Source organism: Carcharhinus amblyrhynchos, chromosome 8 (genome assembly GCF_965287045.1).
Source record: "Carcharhinus amblyrhynchos chromosome 8, sCarAmb.v2.hapA, whole genome shotgun sequence".
NCBI classification, from domain to species: domain Eukaryota; kingdom Metazoa; phylum Chordata; class Chondrichthyes; order Carcharhiniformes; family Carcharhinidae; genus Carcharhinus; species Carcharhinus amblyrhynchos.
In genome coordinates, this window is record NC_137331.1 from 21,711,608 (window position 1) to 21,732,816 (window position 21,209).

Below are 21,209 nucleotides of genomic sequence, written 5' to 3' on the forward strand. Positions count from 1 at the left end.
GCAGAATACTCTTCAAGAGGTGTGAAGCTTTTGTGAAGTATTGATGATTGAAGAGACTTGGGTGTGCTTATCAGTTTAAAGTTTATTTTAGTGTTACAAGTAAGCTTATATTTACATTACAATGAAATTACTGTGAAAATCCCTTAGTTGTCACACTCCAGAATCGGGCTGGGGACACTGAGGGAGAACTGAACAGGGCCAATGTACTTAACTAGCATGTCTTTTGGAACGTGAAAGGAAACACATGCGGACACAGGGAGAATGTGCAGACCCTGCATTGAGCCAAGTTGGGAATCGAACCCAGGTACTCGGCACTGCGAGGCAGTAGTGTTAGCCACTCTGCCATACAAAGAATGCAGAAAGTTAGCATGTAGCTGCTGCAAGGAATTAGGAAGGACAATGGCACGAAGATTGAAGTACAAGAATAAAGAAATTTTTCTTCAGTTGTGTAGAGTTTTAGCGAGGCCACATCTGGAGTACTATTTGCAGTTTTGGTCTCCAGTTAAGAACAAAGAAAATTACAGCACAGGAACAGGCCCTTCGGCTCTCCAAGCCTGCACCGACCATGCTGTCCGACTTAACTAAAACCCCCTACCCTTCCGGGGACCATATCCCTCCATTCCCATCTCATTCACGTACTTGCCAAGACACCACCTAAAAGGTCACTACTGTATTACCTTCCACTACCTTCCCCAGCAATGAGTTCCAGGCACCCACCACTCTCTCTGTAAAAATTCTACCTCGTACATCTCTTTTAAACCTTGCCCCTCGCACCTTAAATCTATGTCCCCTAGTAATTGACTCTTCCACCCTGGGAAAAACCTTCTGATTGTCCATGCAGAAAGGATAACTTGCATTGGAGGGGGTCATTAAATTGATCCCTGAGATGGTGAGAAGCTGACTAAACTTTGTTTACATTATATACATTAACAATTTGGAGGAAGGAACTGAAGGCACTATTGCTAAGTTTGCAGATGATACAAAGATATGTAGAGGGACAGGTAATATTGAGGAAGTGGGGGTGGGGGCTGCAGAAGGACTTGGAGAGTTTAGGTGAATGGGCAAAGTGTGCACTTTGAAAGGAGGAATGGAGATACTTTCTAAATGGGAAAATGCTTAGGAAATCAGAAACACAAAGGGACTTGGGAGTCATTGTCCAAGATTGTCTCAAGGTTAATGTGCAGGTTCAGTCAGCAGTTAGGAAGGCAAATGCATTGTTAGCTTGCACGTCGACAGCGCTAGAATACAAGAGCAGGGATATGCTTCTGAGGCTGTATAAGGTTCTAGTCAAGTCCAATTTGGAATACTGTGAGCAGTTGAGCAACTAAGGATGGATGTGTTGGCCTTGGGAAAGGGTCTAGACAAGGAGAATGATCCCTGGAATGAAGAGCTTGTTGTGTAAGGAACTGTTGAGGACTCTGGGTCTGCACTCACTGGAGTTTAGAAGGATGAGCTGGGATCTTATTGAAACTTACAGGATACTGAGGCCTGGATAGAGTGGATGTGGAGAGGATGTTTCCATTTGTAGGAAAAACTAGAACCAGAGGGTACAACCTCAGACTAAAGGGACGATCCTTTAAAACAGAGTCGAGGAGAAATTTCTTCAGCCAGAGAATAATAAATCTGTGGAACACTTTGCTGCAGAAGACTGTAGAGGCCAGGTCATTGAGTGTCTTTAAGACAGAGATAGGTAGGTTCTTGATTAATAAGGGAATCAGGGGTTATGGGGAAAAGGCAGGAGAATGGGGATGAGACAAATATCAGCCATGATTGAATGGCAGACTCGATGGGCCGTGTGGCCTAATTCTGCTCCTATGTCTTATAGTCTATATTCTCAGGGTTTACAAAAATGAGATATGATCTATTTGAAACATACAAAATTTGAAAGGGGCTCGATGAAGATGGACGCTGGGAGATTGTTTCCATGGGATGAGGAGCCTCAGATTCGGGGACACAGTGTCAGGATAAGAGGTCGATCACTTAGATTTGAGAACAGAATAAGTGTCTTCATTCAAAGGTTGTGAACCTTCAGAAATTTCTATCCGAGAGTTGCAAATGCTTCATCATTGAATACGTTTAAGGCTGGGATAGACAGATTTTAAGTCTGTCAGGAAATCAAGGGATACAGGCAGCTGGTAAGAAAGTTGAGTTTAAGTTCAAGATTAGCCATGAATGTATTGAAAGGCTGAGCAGGGTCAATACCCAATATGAGTCCACTCCTGTTCCTATATCTTGGATGGGCAATTTTCTACTTCTAGCCAAATATGTGGATCATTTCAGGATATGTCCAATTGTCTGATAAGCTGAAATGAAAGTTCTTCTTGAGTTTTTAATCTACGTTAGACTACATAATCACACTGAGCATTACTCTCTACTCTCTTCCATTTTTCATTCACTTGCAAATTTGCATTTTGGGCTAAAGATGGAAGGAATCGTAATAGCTGATAAGTTTTGCACCCACTTTGTTCAAATGTTAGTTGGGGGGGATTACCTTTCTGAGTTGCTGATACAGGCGGTACACTCCTTTTTAAGGATACTTTGTTGTCCTGTTTCGTCTCTGGAGCTGGATTTCTCAGTCTGGTCTCTGTAAAAATGTAGCGACTAGGAGCTGAACCACAGTAAAATGAGTCCAATTTTTGCGGCAGACTAGCGCTGACTCCTGCAGTTCCGGGCCTTACAAAATACAAGTTACTGATTCCAGACACTGCCGAGTACTGCAGCCGGGATTGCATTTTGTACTGGTACAAAAGCTTCACTCCGTGTGTGTACATCGGTCGCAAAAAATAAACATTAGCCATTTTATTTTTGCAAAAACGAAAAATTATATTTTCCGAATATATTACTACCTCGCTGCCATTCTTCAACTGAATCAGAGTTTGAATAGATCAATGGGAAATGTAGTTCGGTCTGCTTGCTAGTTGCAAGAATGCGATTAGACAGAAAACTACAAAACCCATGGTGCATTCCAGCCTTCATTCTGAATTGGTTGCAGCTGTAGTACATGTGATGCGTTCGCTGCTCAAACGGTAAGAGTACATAAATTTCATGTCTACAGTTGTTTTAAATCATAAGAGTTGGTACCAATAACTAGCACAAGACAATCCTAATTCATATGATGTCAATTAGGTGTCATTATTTGAAATTTTAGAAGAACATTCTAAATCGTAAGTAAAACAGAAAAGAAACATCAACGTAATTCTAGATGTTGACACTCCTCACCCTCTGATGTTGTGGAGTACCTCAAATATACTAGTGGATACAACATGAACCTTCCGCAGGGACACCAGGTGCAGACTTGGCTGCAAAGGAACAACACAAGATAATAGGAGTAGATGTAGACCATATGATCCCTTGAGCTTGTTCCTATAGCCAATATGACCATGGCTGTTCGTTTGCCTCAAATGAAGCAGGCATTTGAACCTAATGACTTTCCTGTGTTGCAGAGTGCGGCCTGGACCTTTGGTGACCACATAGATTGGGCTCAGGAACAGTTCCATGGGATGGTTCTCTGACTTGCTCTTCTTCCTCCAAATCCAGTGGCCAAAGAGAAGGAGTGTGCCCCAGAAGTGTAGTCATAAATTGGAGTGCAGGCCCTTTAAATAGAAGAGGAACCTCAACCTCACACTCAAAATACATAGGTGAAATGTGATCTAATTTAGCTTGCAAAAAAATTGCAGGGGTAGGGCAGTTGGAATCTGCCTTCCTTGATCTGGCCTACATGTGACTCAAGACCTATAGCAATGCGGTTGACTCTTAACTCCCTCTGAAATGGCCAAGTAAGTCACTCAGTTATTTCAAACTGCTACATAAAAGTGGAAGGAGAATGAAACTGGCGTCAACTCAGTTACTGAATATGAGAAAAGCACACCATGATCAATCAACCCTGAAAAGTCTTCCTTACCAACATCTTAATATTTAATGATGAGTAGAGGAAGCGGAGGGTATTTTCCAGACAAACCAAGTGAACAAACTCAAATTACGTTCAGACAAAGAAACCTTCCTAACATCTTGAGGACTTGGACTAAAATTGAGAGAGCTGAATCAAACTAGCAACAATCTGACAACAGTCATATTCATTGGTTGTAGGGTATGATCCAATGTCACAGACTCCTCTGTCAACATCCCTGGGTAGGTTGTATCCCATTGCCAGGACAGATCCACCAGTGATGATGATACTGTGGTATCCAGCCAGGCAAGAGTGGTGCTGTGAGTCCTCAACATTGACTCAGGATCTGTGAAATTGCATTCATTAGATTAAACATGGGCAAAAAACCCCTGCTAATTACTACTTAGCAACTTGCTTAAAGTTGCTTCTCCAAGCTGAACACCACTTGGAAGAAGTACTGAGAGTAGCAAAGTTACAGAATGTCCTTTGCTTGAGGAACTCCAATGTCCATCACTAGGAGTGTGTTGACAGCATGATTGCTGACTAAGCTGAGTTCTGAAGGACATATCTGCCAGACTAGGCCTGCAGTGGGTGATGAGGCAAATAAGGGAAGAAAAAACCTTGGCCTCTCACCCGTCTACATGTTGGAGGTGTATATGTCTATGGCGGTAATGGTAAGAATGATCACTAGACTGTTCCTTTGGAGATCAAGTGCTGTGCCCAAACAGACGACCAAAGATGGTGATTACAAAGCATGATGGGATAGGATGGCCAAGTATGTGTAAAGACAAGACCGAGACAAACAGGCTGCAGCCCAACGTGAATACTGGATTGAGATAAGTGGGCATCGGTAATACACTGGAAATAGGCTATCCCAAAGACAATGGACTCTCTCTGGTCAAACAAAGAACAAAGAACAACACAGCACAGGAAACAGGCCCCTTTGGCCAACAAGCCCGCGCCACCATTGTAACATTCAGTGAGTGCCTCATTCTAATCCTTCTTCCACCTATGACTTTTGCCTACACCTCTTGGACTCCACAATAAAGGTGTGCAAATTTAGAGAACATACTTGCTTACCAGACAAAGGGGACCTTAACCCTTATTTGAGAGGGCGGTATGTGACCTATGTGCTTCCAGCACCCACAGGCATGGCTGCTTGGTACACATCCTGAAATCGATGTGGCAGCACCTGATTGGACTGGGTGATCGAATCCTAATCAACTGGTAGTGATCGAGGGCCCAGCCTAAAGGGTGCAAAATAATCAAAGGATAAAAGGTGCTATATAACACACTACCAGCAGTGGCAACTCTAAAGACCAACCACCATGGAGGATGGCCCTGGACCATCCAAAGAAGGAAGAACAGACCGGACCTAGAAGAGGAGGAATAGCCAAACCATACTGAGGAGACTGCAGAGACTAACATGTGGATACAGGCCCATACCTGCTTGGGTACTTGTCAATCACTCAAAGTTAAGTCAAAGTCCAGCGTTCAGTTTGAATCTTGATTGTTCTATAAAAGTAACTACCATAGCTAGTATTAATTAGATGAATGAATAAATGTTATTATATTAATAAGAAGTCGACTTGCAGTTCTTTGTCCACCATATAAAGGTTAAAGACACACGATATGACAAGGCACAACAGTCCCTTCCTTACATTGAGGTCACACTCCATCATGTTGTGTTGCACAAGCACCATGCAGCACCAGGCATAGCTAAAAATGAAGTGCCAACCTAGGGAAGCTACAATATAGGACTACATGCATGCTAAAGAGCAGAAGCAGCGTGCTGCAGACAGAACTAAGCAATCCCATAGCCAATGAATCAGATCAAAGGTCTGCAGTCTTGTGAAAGTTGGTAGACAATTAAATGACTTACTGGAGGGAGACGCTCCAGGAAACAGCATGTCAGTGAAATAGACTAGGCTAAACCATTTGCAATGATCTTTAGCCTGAAGTCCAGAGTGGATGAGCCATCTTAGACCCCTGCTTAGGTTCCCAGCATCACAAATGTCAGTTTTCAGAAAAATTGATTCCATGATATCAAGGAACAGCTCAAAGCACTGAATACAGCAAAGGTTGTGGTCCCTGACAACTCCCTGGCTATAGTAATGAAGGCTTGAATACCAGAGCTTAGCCAAGCTGTTCATGTAGAGTTACAAAACTGGCATCTACCCAGCAATGTAGAAAATTGTCCATGTATAAAAGGACAAATCCAGTCCAGCAAATTACCATCTCATCTACTTTTAATCATCAGCAAAATGATGGAAAGTGTTGTTGACAGTACTATCAAGCAGCATATTCACAAATAACTTGATCACTGATGTTCAGTTTTGGTTCCAGAAGAACCTCGCATCTCCAGATCCCATTACAGCTTTGATCCAATCATGGACAAAAGAACTGAATTATAGGCGAGAGTGACTTTCTTTGATAAAGGTAGCATTTGACTGAATGTGGCATCAAGGATCTCTCAACATTGAAATCAATGGGAATCAGAAGGAAAACATTCTATTGATTCCACCCACACTGAACACAAGGAAGATGGTAGTAGTTGCTGGTGGTTAATCATCTTAGACCCAAGACATCATAGGTAGTGTCCATCTTCAGCTGTATCATCAATAACCTTCCAATATAAAGTAAGAAGTGGCAATCTGCCATATGTTACCATTTCTGATTCCCACCAACATTCTGGGGATTACCATCGATCAGAAATTGGATTGGGCCAGCCATATAAAAATTCTGTGGATACAAGAGCAGCTCCATGTTTGAAAGTAATCTCTTGCCTCCAGAAAACCCATGGACCATTTACAAGGTACAAGTCAGGAGTGTGATGGAATACTCTCCTTTTGCCTGGCTGAGTACAGCTCTCGTCACACTCAAAAAGCTGATGCCATTTAAGGCAAAGCAACCTGTTTGATCGGCACCCTACCACAATTCATTTAAACATTAATTTCTCCAACATCAGAGTAGAGAGGCTGCAGTGTGTACAAGATGCAAGATGCACTGCAGCAACTTGCCACGGCCCTTCAAAAGAGCCTTCCAAATGCATGAACTCTACTAGAACCATAAAATCCTGACAGTGTAGGAGACCGTTTAGTCTGCACCGACTCTGACAGAGCATCTTACCCAAGCCCACCCCCTACCCTATCCCTATAACCCCACACATCTATCCTGCTAATTCGCCTAACCTACAATCTTTGGACATGAAGGGACAATTTAGCACAGCCAATTTACCTAACCTGCACATCTTTGAACTATGGGAGGAAGCACCTGGAGGAAACTCACCAGATGCAGGGAGGATGGCACAGTGGTTAACATTGCTGCCTCACAGCGCCAGGGACCTGAGTTTAATTCCCAACTTGGGACACTGTGTGTGTGGGATCTGCATGTTTTCCCCTTGTCTGCGTGTGTTTCCTCTGGGTACTCCAGTTTCCTCCCACAGTCCGAAAGATGTGCTTTCTGGGTGCATTGCCCATGCTAAATTCTCCCTTAATACCTAAACAGGCACCGGAATGTGGTGACTAGAGGATTTTCACAGTAAGCCTACTTGTGACACTAATAAATAAATGAATAAACTTAAACTCCACACAGTCACCCAAGGTCAGAACTGAACCTGGATTCCTGATGCTGGATTCCTGCTAACTGGAAGAACATGAGCAGAAGACTCATGGGAACTCAAACATCTGACAGTTCTCCTCCAAGCCACATATACTTTGACTTGGAACCATTTTGTCCTTCCTTCACTGCCGCTGGATCAAATATCTGAAACTTCTTCCCTGATAGCATTGTGGATTCACCTTCATGACATAGACTGTAATGATTTAAGTACGCTCCTTGAAGGGCAGTTTTAGATGGGCAGTAAATACTTCCCTCGCCAATAGTGTTCAATCCAAGAATAAGTCAAAGCAGAATTCATGAATAGGCTAAAAGGATTCCCCATTTTCAGCCTTCAACCGGGGACCCCACCACGTTAGGTGACCAGCAAGATGCAACATAATTTAAATCTAGTGATAGAAATTTCCCAGCACACAAATGAAGGAAGGATGATTTTAATTCTGGTTTTGGGTGAGCATGGCTGGAAAATCATCGTCCAACATCTCTACATGCAGTCTGTTCAGCATTGTACCAATTCTATAAGCTTCAATTAGATTCTCTCATTCTTATAAATTAGTGAAAATAGGCCCAGTCGATCTACTCTCTCCTCAATTCTGCCATCCCAGGAATCAGTCTGGTAAACCTTTGTTACACTCCCTCTACGGCAAGTATATCCTTACTTGGATAAGAAGACCAAATCTAAACTTTCAAGTTTAATTATTAGTATCACAAGTAGGCTTACTTTAACACTGCGATGAAGTTACTGTGAAATTCCCCTAATTGCCACACTCCGATGCTTGTTCGGGTACACAGAGAATTTAGCATAGCCAATGCACTTAACCAGCACGTATTTCAGACTGTGGGAGGAAATTGGAACACCAGGAGGAAGTCCACGCAGATGCTGAGAGAATATACAAACTCCGCACAGACGATGACCTAAGTTGGGAATCGAACCTGGGTCCCTGATGCTGTGAGGCAGCAGTGCTAACCACTGTGCCACCTAAAACTGCACAGTACTCCAGATGTGATCTCACCAAGGTCCTGTATAGCTACAGTAAGACATTCTTGTTCTTGTATTGCAAGTCTTCTTGCAATGAAGACCAACATTTACCTTTCCAACTGTTTGCTGTACCTGTTTCTTTCAGTATTCCAGATGTGGTCTCACCAAGGCCCTCTACAGTTGGAGTAAGATATTCTTGTTCTTGTACTGCAAGTCTTCTTGTAATGAAGGCCAACATTTGCCTTTCCAACTGTCTGCTGTACCTGCTGTACTTTCTCAGAAGACTAAGGAAATTTGGCATGTCAGCTACGAATCTCACCAACTTTTAGGGATGCACCATAGAAAGCATTATTTCTAGTTATATCACAGCTTGGTATGGCTCCTGTTCTGCCCAAAACTGCAGGAAACTGCAAAAGGTCGTGAATGTAGTCCAATTCATCACTCAAACCAATCTCCCATCCATTGACTCTGTCTACACTTCCCGCTACCTTGGCAAAGCAGCCAGCATAATGAAGGACCCCACGCACCCCAGACATTCTCTCTTCCACCTTCTTACTTCGAGAAAAAGATACAAAAGTCTGAGGTCACGTACCAACCGACTCAAGAACAGCTTCTTCCCTGCTGCTATCAGACTTTTGAATGGACCTACCTTGCATTATTCTACCTTGATCTTCTATACATCCTAGCTATGACTCTTAACACTACATTCTGCACTCTCTCGTTTCCTCCTCTATGAACGGTATGTCTTATCTGTATAGTGCACAAGAAACAATACTTTTCACTGAATGTTAATACACGTGACAATAATCAAATCAAAGCATTTTGTTTTCAGTGACTGGTGCACTAGGACACCCACGACCCTTTGTAAGTCCCTAGTAAATAGTGTAGACGGGTACAGAAAGTTGTGAAGGGCTATTGACTGTTTCAGTGAGTGAGCAAAATTGGCAGATGGAGTTCAACATGGAAAAGTGAGAGGTCATCCACTTTGGGCTTTAGAAAGATAGTTTTTTTTGAATGGTAAGAAGTTAGGATTTGTGCATGAGCAGAGAGCTTTGAGGTTCCAAATCCAGAAATCATTTAAAGTATAATTTAATATTCTAATGGAATATTAGTCTCTTTCATGTGGACTGGAATACAAAGGAGTGAAAGGTATGTTACAGCTGTAGTAAGCTCTGGTTGGATGCCAGCTGGATTACTGCATTCAGTTTTGGCTACTGCACCACAGAATATACTGGCCTCGGAAGGGATGCAGCTCAGATTAATCAAAATACCGCAGCCAAGAGTTAAATTATGAGCACATCTGGCATAAACTCGGCTAATTGAATGTTGATAAACAAACATGGTAGATTAAAGGTGTGTCTATGGATATTATTTATATGGACTTCCACGAGGCACTGTGGTAAGACTCCATATAAGAGATTTACTAAAAACGAGATCACATTGAATTGGAGGTAATATACTTCAATGAGAGAGAGAGCAGGGATATGGGTTTTATAGAATCCTTACGATGCAGGAGGCCATTCAGTCTATCGAGTCTGCACTGGCTCTTACAAGGCTTACCACATAACCACACGTATTTAGGCCACAATCTTCCTAAACTACATATCTTGGGACACTCAGGGCAGATTTAAAATGGTAAGTCTATCTAACCTACACATCTTTGGATTGTGGGAGGAAACTGGAGCACCTGGACAAAACCCACGCAGACACAGGGAAAATGTACAAACTCCACACAGTCAGTCACCCAAGGCTGGAATTGAATCCAAGTCCCTGGCACTGGGGGGCAGCAGTGCTAACCACTGTGCCACTCTTGGTGATGTACTCAAATTAGTAAAATGTGACAAACAATACCTCTCAGGATAAATCTGATGCGGTCACATGACACCAGGTTATAGTCCAACAGGTTTATTTGAAATCACAAGCTTTCGGAGCGCTGCTCCTTCATCGAGTGAAGGCAGGATAAATCTAAACTTATTTTCTTCAAAGAAATTGTTGAGCCTAAGTAAATTCAAAATATCAAAACTGAGAATTGATAGATTTTTTGTTAAGAAAGAATATTAAGGGTTACAGAACAAAAATGGGTAAATAGATTTAAGATCTAGATCAGCCATAAATAGTCTAATTGAATGGTGGAACATGCTCAAGGAGCTGAATGGTCTATCTCTGTTCCTATGATGCTGCCCATGAAAAGTTCAATTGTACTTGCTAGAATCACACTGGAATTGAGTGCATCACTTTTGATTTCAAAATAACTCAAGAAATCTCCAAAATGAAACTTCACATTGAATTGGAGCCCAAGTAGTCTAGAAAGATAGGGGAAGAGAATTCTGACAAAAAACCTGAAATGTTAATTTTCCTTCTCATGCGCTCCACAAATGCTGCTTCACCTGTTAAGTATTTCTACCACTTTATGTCATTATTTCAGATTTCCAGCATACACAGTCCATTAATGTGGTGTTGTTGTGGGAGAGAGATGAGGCCTCTTAACACTGGGAGTCAGCAGGCTCAGTGTTGGAGCCCTTGCTTTTCTTTTTGAAGATTATTTATTAGTCATAAGCAAGGCTTACATTAACACTGCAATGAAGTTACTGTGAAATTCGCTTAGTTGCCACAGTCCGGCGTCTGTTCGGGTCAATGCTCCTAATGAGCACGTCTTTCAGAAAGTGAGAGGAAACCGGAGCACCCAGAGGAAACCCACACAGCCACGGGGAGAACGTGCAAACTGTACACAGACAGTGACCCAAGCTGAGAATCGAATCCAGACCCTTGGCACTGTGAAGCAGCAGTGCTAACTACTGTGCTACCATGCTGTATATATTGGATATCTTCATGATTTGGACTTAAATATGGGAAGCACAACCAGAAAATTTGAAGCTGACACGAAAATTGGTGAACTTAATTTGGAGAAATGTAAGATAATGCAGACAAAGTAAGGGAATACACAATAAATAGGGAGAGGGATGGGGGGGATATTGAGAGGGGTGGAGAAAGTGAGAGACCTTGGAGTGTATGTTCACAGGTCCCTGAAGGTGGCAAGACAGGCAGATGAGTGATAAAGAAAGTTTATAGAAAGTTTTCCTTTATTGAATGAGACACAGAATACAAAATCAGGGATGTAATGCTGGAACTATATAAAACAGCTGCAATTTTTTGTACAGTTCTGGTCACATTTCATGGGCATAACTGCTCTGGAGAAAGATTTACAAAATATTCCCTGGGCTAGAAATTTGCAGCTATGAGGAAAGATTGGAAAGGCTAGGGTTATTTTCCTTAGAACAGAGTAGCTTGAGAGATGACTGAATTGAGATTACAAGGCCTGGATAGAGTGGACAGGGAATTTTCCCCTCATGGAGAGATCAATTAATAGGGGATGCAGATTTAACATGATTGATAGGATTAGAGGGGACTTGAGGAAGGACTCTTCATGCAGAGAGTGGTGGATGTCTGGAATTTGCTGCCTGGTTTGGTGGTGGAGGCAGAAATCCCCAACCTAGAACCTTGGCCTGCACCTGAAGTGTTGTAACCCGCAGGGCTACAAACCAGGTGCTGGAACGTAGGATGAGAAATTACAGCTATTTTTTCATTTTTTTGGCCAGTACAGACGTGATGGGCTGGTTGGCCTCTTTCTGTGCCATGACTTTTCCATGGTTCTATAGCCTAGGAGAAGGGGTGCACCCAGTACACAGCATCAGTGCCTGGGTGTTGTAAATGGAAGTTCTTGTCATCTGATGTCAGAAGTTGCAGCGAGACATAGATAAGATGCAAGACTGGGCAGAGAACAACGCGGATAAATGTGTAGTGGTCCACTTTGACAGGTCCAATGGGATGAAGGAGTACAATATCAAGGGTAGGACTCTTAGCAGTATTGAGGAGCAGAAGTACCTTGGGGTCCGGGTCCATAGGACTCTTAAATCGGCCTCGCAGGTGGAGGATGTGGTCAAGAAGGCATATGGTGTGCTAGCCTTCATTAATTGAGGGATTGAGTTTAGGAGTCGGGAGGTAATGCTACAACTTTATAAGACCCTTGTCAGACCCCACTTGGAATACTGTGTGCAGTTCTTGTCGCCTCACTACAAGAAGGATGTGGAAGCTATTGAAAGGGTGCAGAGGAGATTTACAAGGATGTTGCCTGGATTGGGTGGCATGCCTTATGAGGATAAATTGAGGGAGCTAGATCTTTTCTCCCTGGGGAGGCGAAGGTTGAGAGGCGACCTGATAGAGGTTTATAAGATGTTGAGAGGTATAGATAGGGTGGATTCTTGGAGGCTATTTCCCAGGGCTGAAATGGTTGCTACGAGAGGACACAGGTTTAAGGTGCTGGGGAGCAGGTACAGAGGAGACGTCAGGGGTAAGTTTTTCACTCAGAGGGTGGTGAGTGAGTGTAATCGGTGGTGGTAGAGGCGAACTCGTTGGGGTCTTTTAAGAGACTTCTGGATGAGTACATGGGATTTAATGGGATTGAGAATTATAGATAGGCCTGGTAGGTATGGATATGATCGGCGCAACTTGTGGGCCGAAGGGCCTGTTTGTGCTGTAGTGTTCTATGTTCTAAACTGTGCAGCCTTCAGACTTCAGAACTGAAAGACTGGCTTTTTATAAAAAGCTACTGCTTCTGACCTTCATGGTTCCATTTTACTTTAAAACAAGTCAACCACTAAGCTGCCTAAAGGTCAAACAGAGTACAGCAGTGATTGAAGAAGCAGCATTCATAGGAAAGACAGAGCTGCTTCTCCAATGGCAGGTCTTACTTCTACATGTGCACCGACTGACCTCCAGTATTCTTCAGTTATTTATCAGTGAATATAGATGATTTTATTTTTGAAAATCTATTATATTGGATTTATGCATTCAACCCATGGGTAAAACAGGTTTAGAGAAGGAGGATGTGCTTTATTAATTGTAATGCCAAGGAATAGGGCATTGGGGTGAGGAGAGAGAACCAGAAGAAAGGTTGGAATAAAGCCACTATCTATAATCTCATAGGCTATGGCATAATAGAGATGCACAAAGGTTAATATGGAAATGTCTGTATGGAAATGGATGATAGGCAATGCAGCAATGATTTCTTGGGCTCTCAGATTATGCAGGTATCCTTTGGGGGAGAATAGTTAAAACAGCTGGAATTGAAACTGTTTTAGATTTCAATGGAAACTGGAAATCAGATAATTGAATTTTTATTCTTAAGGGACCAGCGCCAAGAGAGATCCACAGAACAGTGCGTTTCCACTGGCGTATGTGATTGTTTTGTACACCTATCATAAATCATTAGGGTTCTCAGCAACATCCAATTCACAGGTTCAAAAGGTTAAGAGATTTTATTTTGCTCTTTTTAGCTCAGATTTATGTAACAGAGGCACTGTTCCCCTGCTCAAAATAGATATATTAAATTGAATAGCATTGTCATTCCTAATGGCGTCTTTTTAAGTTGCAAACTTTTTATCTGGCCATATTTGCCAGATTAACATTTACAAAGCCTCTGTTCTACAATATAAATTGAATATTAATTTATTTGGGGAAGTTAAAATAATGCACCCTGCAATAGCAAAAAGGATGTTGCTGTATTAATAATAATAGTACTCATTAGAAATGTTTTTAATTTTTTTTAGTTTTTGGCTTTTCTGACAAGCCATTTCTAAGTCTTGTTTCTTAGAACTTAAGATAGAGATAGTCATTGACTTCAGGAAGCATAGTGAGGGACATGCCCCTGTCTACGTCAACAGGGACGAAGTGGAAATGGTTACGAGCTTCATGGACCTACCTCATAGTGAGTTGATTTTTCTCTATACCTTATGACTGTAATACTACATTCTGCACTCTTTTCCTTCTCTGTACAGTATAATTTGTCTGTATAGCACTTTTCATTGTGTACTAATATATATGACAATAATAAATCAAGGCAAGTTGGAGCAACTTTCTGCTCTTTACTGAATGCCAGATGAACAATATGATAAATTGGAGACAGTGGTGGGGGGGTTGAGAGAGGTGTTACTAAGATACAGTAGAATGTCATTAGCATGTGGAGCTTGTGTTTTTGGATATAAAAATATAAACAGGTATAGGTTTAAGCTTGATTTTACTGTTCCATTTAATATTATATCTAACACTCAGCCTTAACTCCACTTTTCTGCTTGATCCCCATGCCCTTTAATTCTCTTAAGAGTCCAACTGCAGGAGAAACATATATATGTGAAAAAGGATAGGGTTACCCATACATTCTTGGGGGTTCCAGGAGTAATGATCTAGAAGTGGGAAAAGAAGCTATTGCAGGTGATTCTCTGGCTATGTCTGAATAGATTAGTGTAATCCCACCAAACTGGACTGGGAAAGGAAGGGGGGATGTTGGTGTGGCCAACCGTATCCAAGGCTGCAAGCAGATGGAGAAGTTCAAGGAGGATATTTTACCTTTGTTACAATCGTATAGTCAACTTTGATAGAGGGTATTTTGCTACTGTGGCAGGGCCAAAGACCTATTTGGAGGGATTCAAACAAGGAGTTCTGGGAAAGATCTGCATGGATTTGAGAGGTAATAGCACACCCAAAGAGAATAAAACGAGTTGGGGGATGGGGCAACAGGTTGTAAGGGTAAAGGGTTGTAAAGGCGTCAAGAGTGCGAAGTTTGAGTGGGGTGATGGTGGCAAGTTTGAAGGGAATGAGGAACAATACCAGAGGAAAGGGAACCATTAACAATACCATGATGTTGGTCATGGACTTCAGTAGGACACCTGATTCCTACTTTAGGAGATTTGTGCCTCTATGGTCTTTGCACCTCTTCTGATGCTTTAGCATCTCCTTGGTAGCAGCACTATTGGTTTGTGCTGTCATATTGGGGGACTCCCATTTGATGATAGAAATCCTTCTAGGTGGCGATTATATGTTATAAATTACCCCCACTCAGGGAAATAGATTGGGGGAGGAGAGGATTTGCAGGGGTGGGTGGAAATCCCCTCCTGCCAGAACTCCACTCAATTTTAGTAAGGTGTTTGATAAGGTTCCCCATGGTAGGCTCATGAAGAAAGTAAGGAGGTGTGGGATAGAAGGAAATTTGGCTGATTGGATAAGTAGAAGACAGAGGGTGGTGGTGGAGGGAAAATTTTCAGACTGGAGGCCAGTTACCAGTGGTGTACCACATGGATCAGTGCTGGGTCCTCTGCTATTTGTGATTTTTATCAATGACTTGGAAGAGGGGGCTGAAGGGTGGGTTAGTAAATTTGCTGACGACACCAAGATTGGTGGAGTAGTGGATGAGGTGGAGAGCTCTTATAGGCTACAAAGAGACATCGATAGGATGCAGAGCTGGGCCGAAAAGTGACAGATGGAATTTAATCCTGATAAGTGCGAGTTGATTCATTTTGGTAGGACAAACTTGAATGCGGATTACAGGGTCAACGGCAGGGTTGTGAAGAATGTGGAGGAACAGAGAGATCTTGGGGTTCATATCCATAGATCTCTGAAGGCTGACACTCAAGTGGAAAGGGCCATGAAGAAGGCTTATAGTGTGTTAGTGTTTATTAACAGGGGGGTTTGAGTTTAAGAGCCTTGGGATTATGCTGCAACTATACAGGACCTTGGTGAGACCACATTTGGAATATTGTGTACAGTTCTAGTCACCTCACTATAAGAAGGATGTGGAAGCATTGGAGAGAGTGCAGAGGAGATTTACCAGGATGCTACCTGATTTGGTGAGTAGATATTATGAGGAAATGTTGAGGGAACTGGGGCTTTTCTCTTTAGAGCTGAGGAGGATGAGAGGCAACTTAGAGGTTTATAAGATGATGAGGGAGATAGATAGAGTGGACATGCAGAGACTATTTCCTCGGGTAGATGTAGTTGTTACTAGGTGTTCCTTTACTTTAAGGTTCACGGTGAGAGATATAGGAGGGATGTCTGAAGTAGATTCTTTACTCAGAGTGATTCAGCTGTGGAATGCACTGCCTGCTGTGATAATGGAGTAGGACACTTTAGGAACTTTCAAGCAGTTATTGGAAAGGCACATGGAGCACACCAGAATGATAGGGAATGGGATAGCTTGATCTTGGGTTCAGACATAGCTCAGCACAACATTGAGGGCCAAAGGGCCTGTATTGTGCTGTACTGTTTTATGTAAATATTGGGTCAGGAAGGGAAGTTCAGTGGTGAGCGATGTGACAAGAATTTAAGGAGATAGGACCCAAGGCCAACATGAGCTTGAAAAGCGTGGAAGAGAAATGAAAGAAATCAGAGAAAAACACAAGTTTGGGGAAGGCTGGTCTGATGGGCTAAGGGAATGGAGAGAAGCAGTACGCACAGCTGAACGGATCATCTCAATTTTAGTGATAAATAAGCCCAAGTACTCCTTGTACTAGTTAGTAATGCAGCTACTGACCTGGAAACAGCAACAAGGAACTCAATTGCAAGGGAACCTACACTTTCAGCAGCCACAGTGTTTTGCATTCATTAACCCAGTGTGGAAATTCAGGGGCCACATAGGAGCATCATGTGAAATGCCTCCAAGCACAGTAGGTGCAGATTCAACTGGCTCTGAAATCATATGGACTCGAAGCACGAATTCTGTTTCTCTCTCCACAGATGCTACCACAGACCTGTTGAGCTTTTCCACCATTTTGTTTTTGTTTCAAATAGGTAGTGCGAGCTTACAAATCTTCACCAACTGAACAGAGTTCTTTCCCCAATGATTGCTGCCACGTGCCGCTCTTTTGTTTACTAACAAGCGCCTGGCTCTGCCTCACACGTCACTCCGGCACGAGCCCCGCCCCTTGATTCTGATTTGTCCTGGCGTCAATATGGAATTTCCATTGGTGGATTACAGCCGTCAGTCACGTTTGACCCCGCCTTCCATTGTTGGGTGGTAGTTGGTGACGGTTGGGAAGCAGCGTCCTTCCGCATTCTCCACAGTTTGTGTAAAGTGCGGGCAGGTGGATATTTCCACTGCTCCCAGAGAAAACCCCGTGAGCTAACTGCCAGGCCGTTTAAACTCCCCCCCCCCCCCACCCCTTCCGCGCGCCTGGCTGGTTTCCATGGCAACGGGTGTCGGTTGGGTGGCGTCGGGTAAGAGGGTGCAAAGCGGCCGGCGCGGACAACTCGGGGTCGCGAGGTAAGGGTCCGGGAAGGGGGAAGTTAGTGACAGGGGTCCTGCCCAACACGTACTTACGAAGTCAATGACTGAGTCCTGCCTAGCACATGTTGCATGCACAGCCAGGGGCTCAGGTAGCTCGGCTCAGCCCTGCCCTGAATGCGCTGCACGGTCTTGGGGCTCAGTTAGTCCAGCCCCGTCCAGCACATGCTGCTCAGTCAAGGGCTCAGATAATCCAGGCCAACACTGCTCAGCACATATTGTAAGACATCTCACAACACCAGGTTAAAGCCCAACGGGTTTATTTGGGAGCAAAATCCACTAGCTTTTAGAGTGCTGCCCCTTCGTAAGGTGAGTGGCCATCTGATGAAGGGGCAGTGCTCTGAAGGCTAGTGGATTTTGCTACCAAATAAACCTGTTGGATTTTAACATGAAGTTATGAGGCTTCTTACTGTATTTACCCCTGTCCAACACTGGCACCTCCACATCTTGACAGCACATACTGTACACTCAATGGCTCAGATAGCCCAGCACAGCCCTTTCCTGTCCAGCATATGTTGCTGAACCAATGGCTTAGATAGGTCAGCCTAGCCAGCTCTGCCCTGCCTCCTTTTATGTGTAGAAACCTTAAATGTACCACTTGCTGAGTTTTGCACTGTTGGCTGTAACATTACCCATTGAATATTATTTGCTATATTGGCAAGAGAGGGGAAAAATGAGGGTTAAACCACCTGCCACCATTACAGGTTGTTAACCTCCCTTTCCACCTTTCAGAGGCTACATTTCTGCTATTTGCTATTGATTTGGATTTTCTGCATTTGCAGTGGTTCCTTCTCTTCTTGAATTTTCAAGCTGTGATCACTTGCAATCAACCCAAAATGATTTAGCTCCTCAGCTATTTACATAAGTGTTTTTTAAAAAACAGTAACTAGTTGTGGTGCGATGATACTATGGGCGGCAAGGTAGCACAGTGCTCAGCACTGCTGTCTCAAAGCGCCAGAGACCCGGGTTCAGTTCCTGTCTTGGGGTCACTATTTGTGCTGAGCCTGCACACTCTCCCCATGTCTGCATGGGTTTCCTCCCACAGTCTGAAAGATGTGTTGGCCATACTAAATTTTTCCTCTATACCCGAACAGGCACCGGAGTGTGGTGACGGGGGGATGTTCACAGTAACTTCATTGCAGTGTTAATGTAAGCCTACTTGTGATACTAATAAAGTTTAATCCTATTTTTGCTTTATTTTAATAGCACTAGAAACTTTTAAAGATTATGTCAAGTAGGTTAAATAATATGTATATTCCTTGATTGTAGTTATTTAGATGTTGCATGCTCAAACTATAATGACAACTTTTTTATATTAGGAAACAATTGTACTTCACGTTTTGTTCAGTTATTCAATGATGTAATGTTTCAGTTTTGGACCAAAATGGAATCCAATTTTGCCTTCAAGATCCTTCCAGTCACTTGAAGCAAAAGGTGATAAAATGGGATTTGCAAATCTGATCACCATTGAGAGATAAAAGAGATGAAAACTAGTGAAATTTATATATTCCTTGCAAGTTTCTCTTTTCCCTCTAGTATGTTAAGAGGACCAACGTGCATTGGTTTTCTTCCGTGTCAGTCACTTAGTAAAACTAGCTGCACTTCTTGAGTTCTGAATGGAAGCTTTGTAGCAGACCGCTTATCATATTGATACAATTATTTTTGGTTAAGGATTTTTTTGAGGAGAGATGGCAGATGGGGTTTAATCCAGACAAATGTGAGGTAATACATTTTGGAAGGTCTAATACAGATAGGAAATATACAGTAAATGGCAGAACCCTTAAGAGTATTAATAGGCAAAGGGATCTGGGTGCACAGGTCAAGGCAATGCAGGTGGAGAAGGTAGTCAAGAAGGCATTTGGCATGGTTGCCTTCATCGGCCAGGTCATTGAGTTTAAAAATTGGCAAGTCATGTTGCAGCTTTACACAACCTTGGAATATAGTGTTCAATTCTGGTCGCCACACTACCAGAAGGATGTGGAGGCTTTGGAGAGGGTACAGAAAAGATTTATCAGGACGTTGGAGGGCATTAGCTATGAGGAGAGGTTGGAGAAACTTGGTTTGTTCTCACTGGAATGATGGAGGTTGAGGGGCGACCTGATAAAAGTCTCTAAGATTATGAGAGGCATGGACAGAGTGGATAGTCAGAAGCTTTTACCCAGGGTGGAATAGTCAATTATTAGGGGGCATAGGTCAGAGGGGCAATGTTTAAAGGAGATGTACAAAGCAGATTTTTTACACAGAGGGTGATGGGTGCTTGGAACTCGTTACTAGGGGAGGTGGAAGCGGATACGGTAGTGACTTTTAAGGGGCATCTTGACAAATACATGAATAGGATAGGAGTAGAGGGATATGATCCCTGGTGGTTCAGTCGAGCAGCATGGTTGGTGCCGGCTTGGAGGGCCGAAGGGCCTGTTTCTGTGCTGTAATTTTTTGTTCTTTGATCTTGATCTACCATACTAAATTATTGCATACAGCAAATCTTAAAATAATTTCAGTTAAATCATTAGTTATCTCTTGGGTGGTCAATTTTGAGATGACTTGGGAGTGATCTTTGACTAAGATATTTCTGCTTGCTTTGCCAGGACTCTTTCTATCAATGGTGAAAGAGGAGTTAGTTGAGATAGTAGGTTTAAAAAGCAGAAATCCCAGAAAATCTGGCTATACTTAAAAGTTGATAAATAACCAGAACTAAATGGGATGCATATGTAAAAGCTGAGGGACATCAAGCTGGGCACTGCAAAGGTACAATTTTCTACTCCTTGTTGAAAAAGGGGGTGGTGCCAGAGGACTGGACATTTGGATATAATATTACATTATTTGTTCAGAAAAGGGTGTAAAAGATAAACCTAGCTGCTATCAGTCCCACATGAAAGCTTCTACAGATAATAATTGGAGACAAAATTTAGTCACTTGGACATGTGTGGATCAATTGATTTGATTTATTATTGTCACATGTATTAACATACAGTGAAAAGTATTGTTTCTTGTGTGCTATACAGACAAAACATACCGTTAATAGAAAAAGAAACAAGAGCGTGCAGAATGTAGTGTTACAGTCATAGCTAAGGTGTAGAGAAAGATCAGTTTAAATGCAAGGTAAGTCCATTCAAAAGTCTGACAGTAGCAGGGAAGAAGCTGTTCTTGAGTCGGTTGGTACGTGACTTTAGACTTTTGTATCTTTTTCCTGAAGGAAGAAGGTGGAAGAGAGAATGTCTGGGTATGTGCGTGGGGTGCTTAGTTATGCTGGCTGCTTTGCCGAGGCAGTGGGAAGTGTAGATGGAGTCAATGGATGGGAGGCTGGTTTGCGTGATGGATTGGACTACATTCATGACCTTTTGTAGTTTCTTGCAGTCTTGGGCACAGCAGGAGCCATACCAAGCTGTGATACAACCAGAAAGAATGCTTTCTGTGGTGCAGTTGTAAAAGTTGGTGAGAGTCATAGCTGATGTGCTAAATTTCCTTAGTCTTCTGAGAAAGTGGAGGTGTCGGTGGGCTTTCTTAACTGTAGTGTCGGCATCGGGGATTGAGGACAGGTTATTGGTGATCTGGACACCTAAAAACTTGAAGCTCTTCATCCCCGTTGAAGTAGACAGGAGCATGTTCTCCTTCGT

General features: G+C 42.8%; 2 protein-coding genes across 2 annotated transcripts in view; one reads left to right on the plus strand and one right to left on the minus strand.

The window, feature by feature from the left end:
* The window catches only part of timm21 (translocase of inner mitochondrial membrane 21), a 30,296-nt gene extending 27,420 nt beyond the window's left edge, over positions 1–2,876 (minus strand). Inside the window, exon 1 of the mRNA XM_080194836.1 lies at positions 2,492–2,876. Within this exon, the coding sequence (XP_080050962.1) occupies positions 2,492–2,798 (307 nt within the window). The 5' untranslated portion in view covers positions 2,799–2,876. The remainder of the gene's footprint in view (positions 1–2,491) is intronic.
* Positions 2,877–17,471: 14,595 nt separating this feature from the next.
* Positions 17,472–21,209, plus strand: part of fbxo15 (F-box protein 15) — a 30,436-nt gene continuing 26,698 nt past the window's right edge. Inside the window, exon 1 of the mRNA XM_080193773.1 lies at positions 17,472–17,574. Within this exon, the coding sequence (XP_080049899.1) occupies positions 17,498–17,574 (77 nt within the window). The 5' untranslated portion in view covers positions 17,472–17,497. The remainder of the gene's footprint in view (positions 17,575–21,209) is intronic.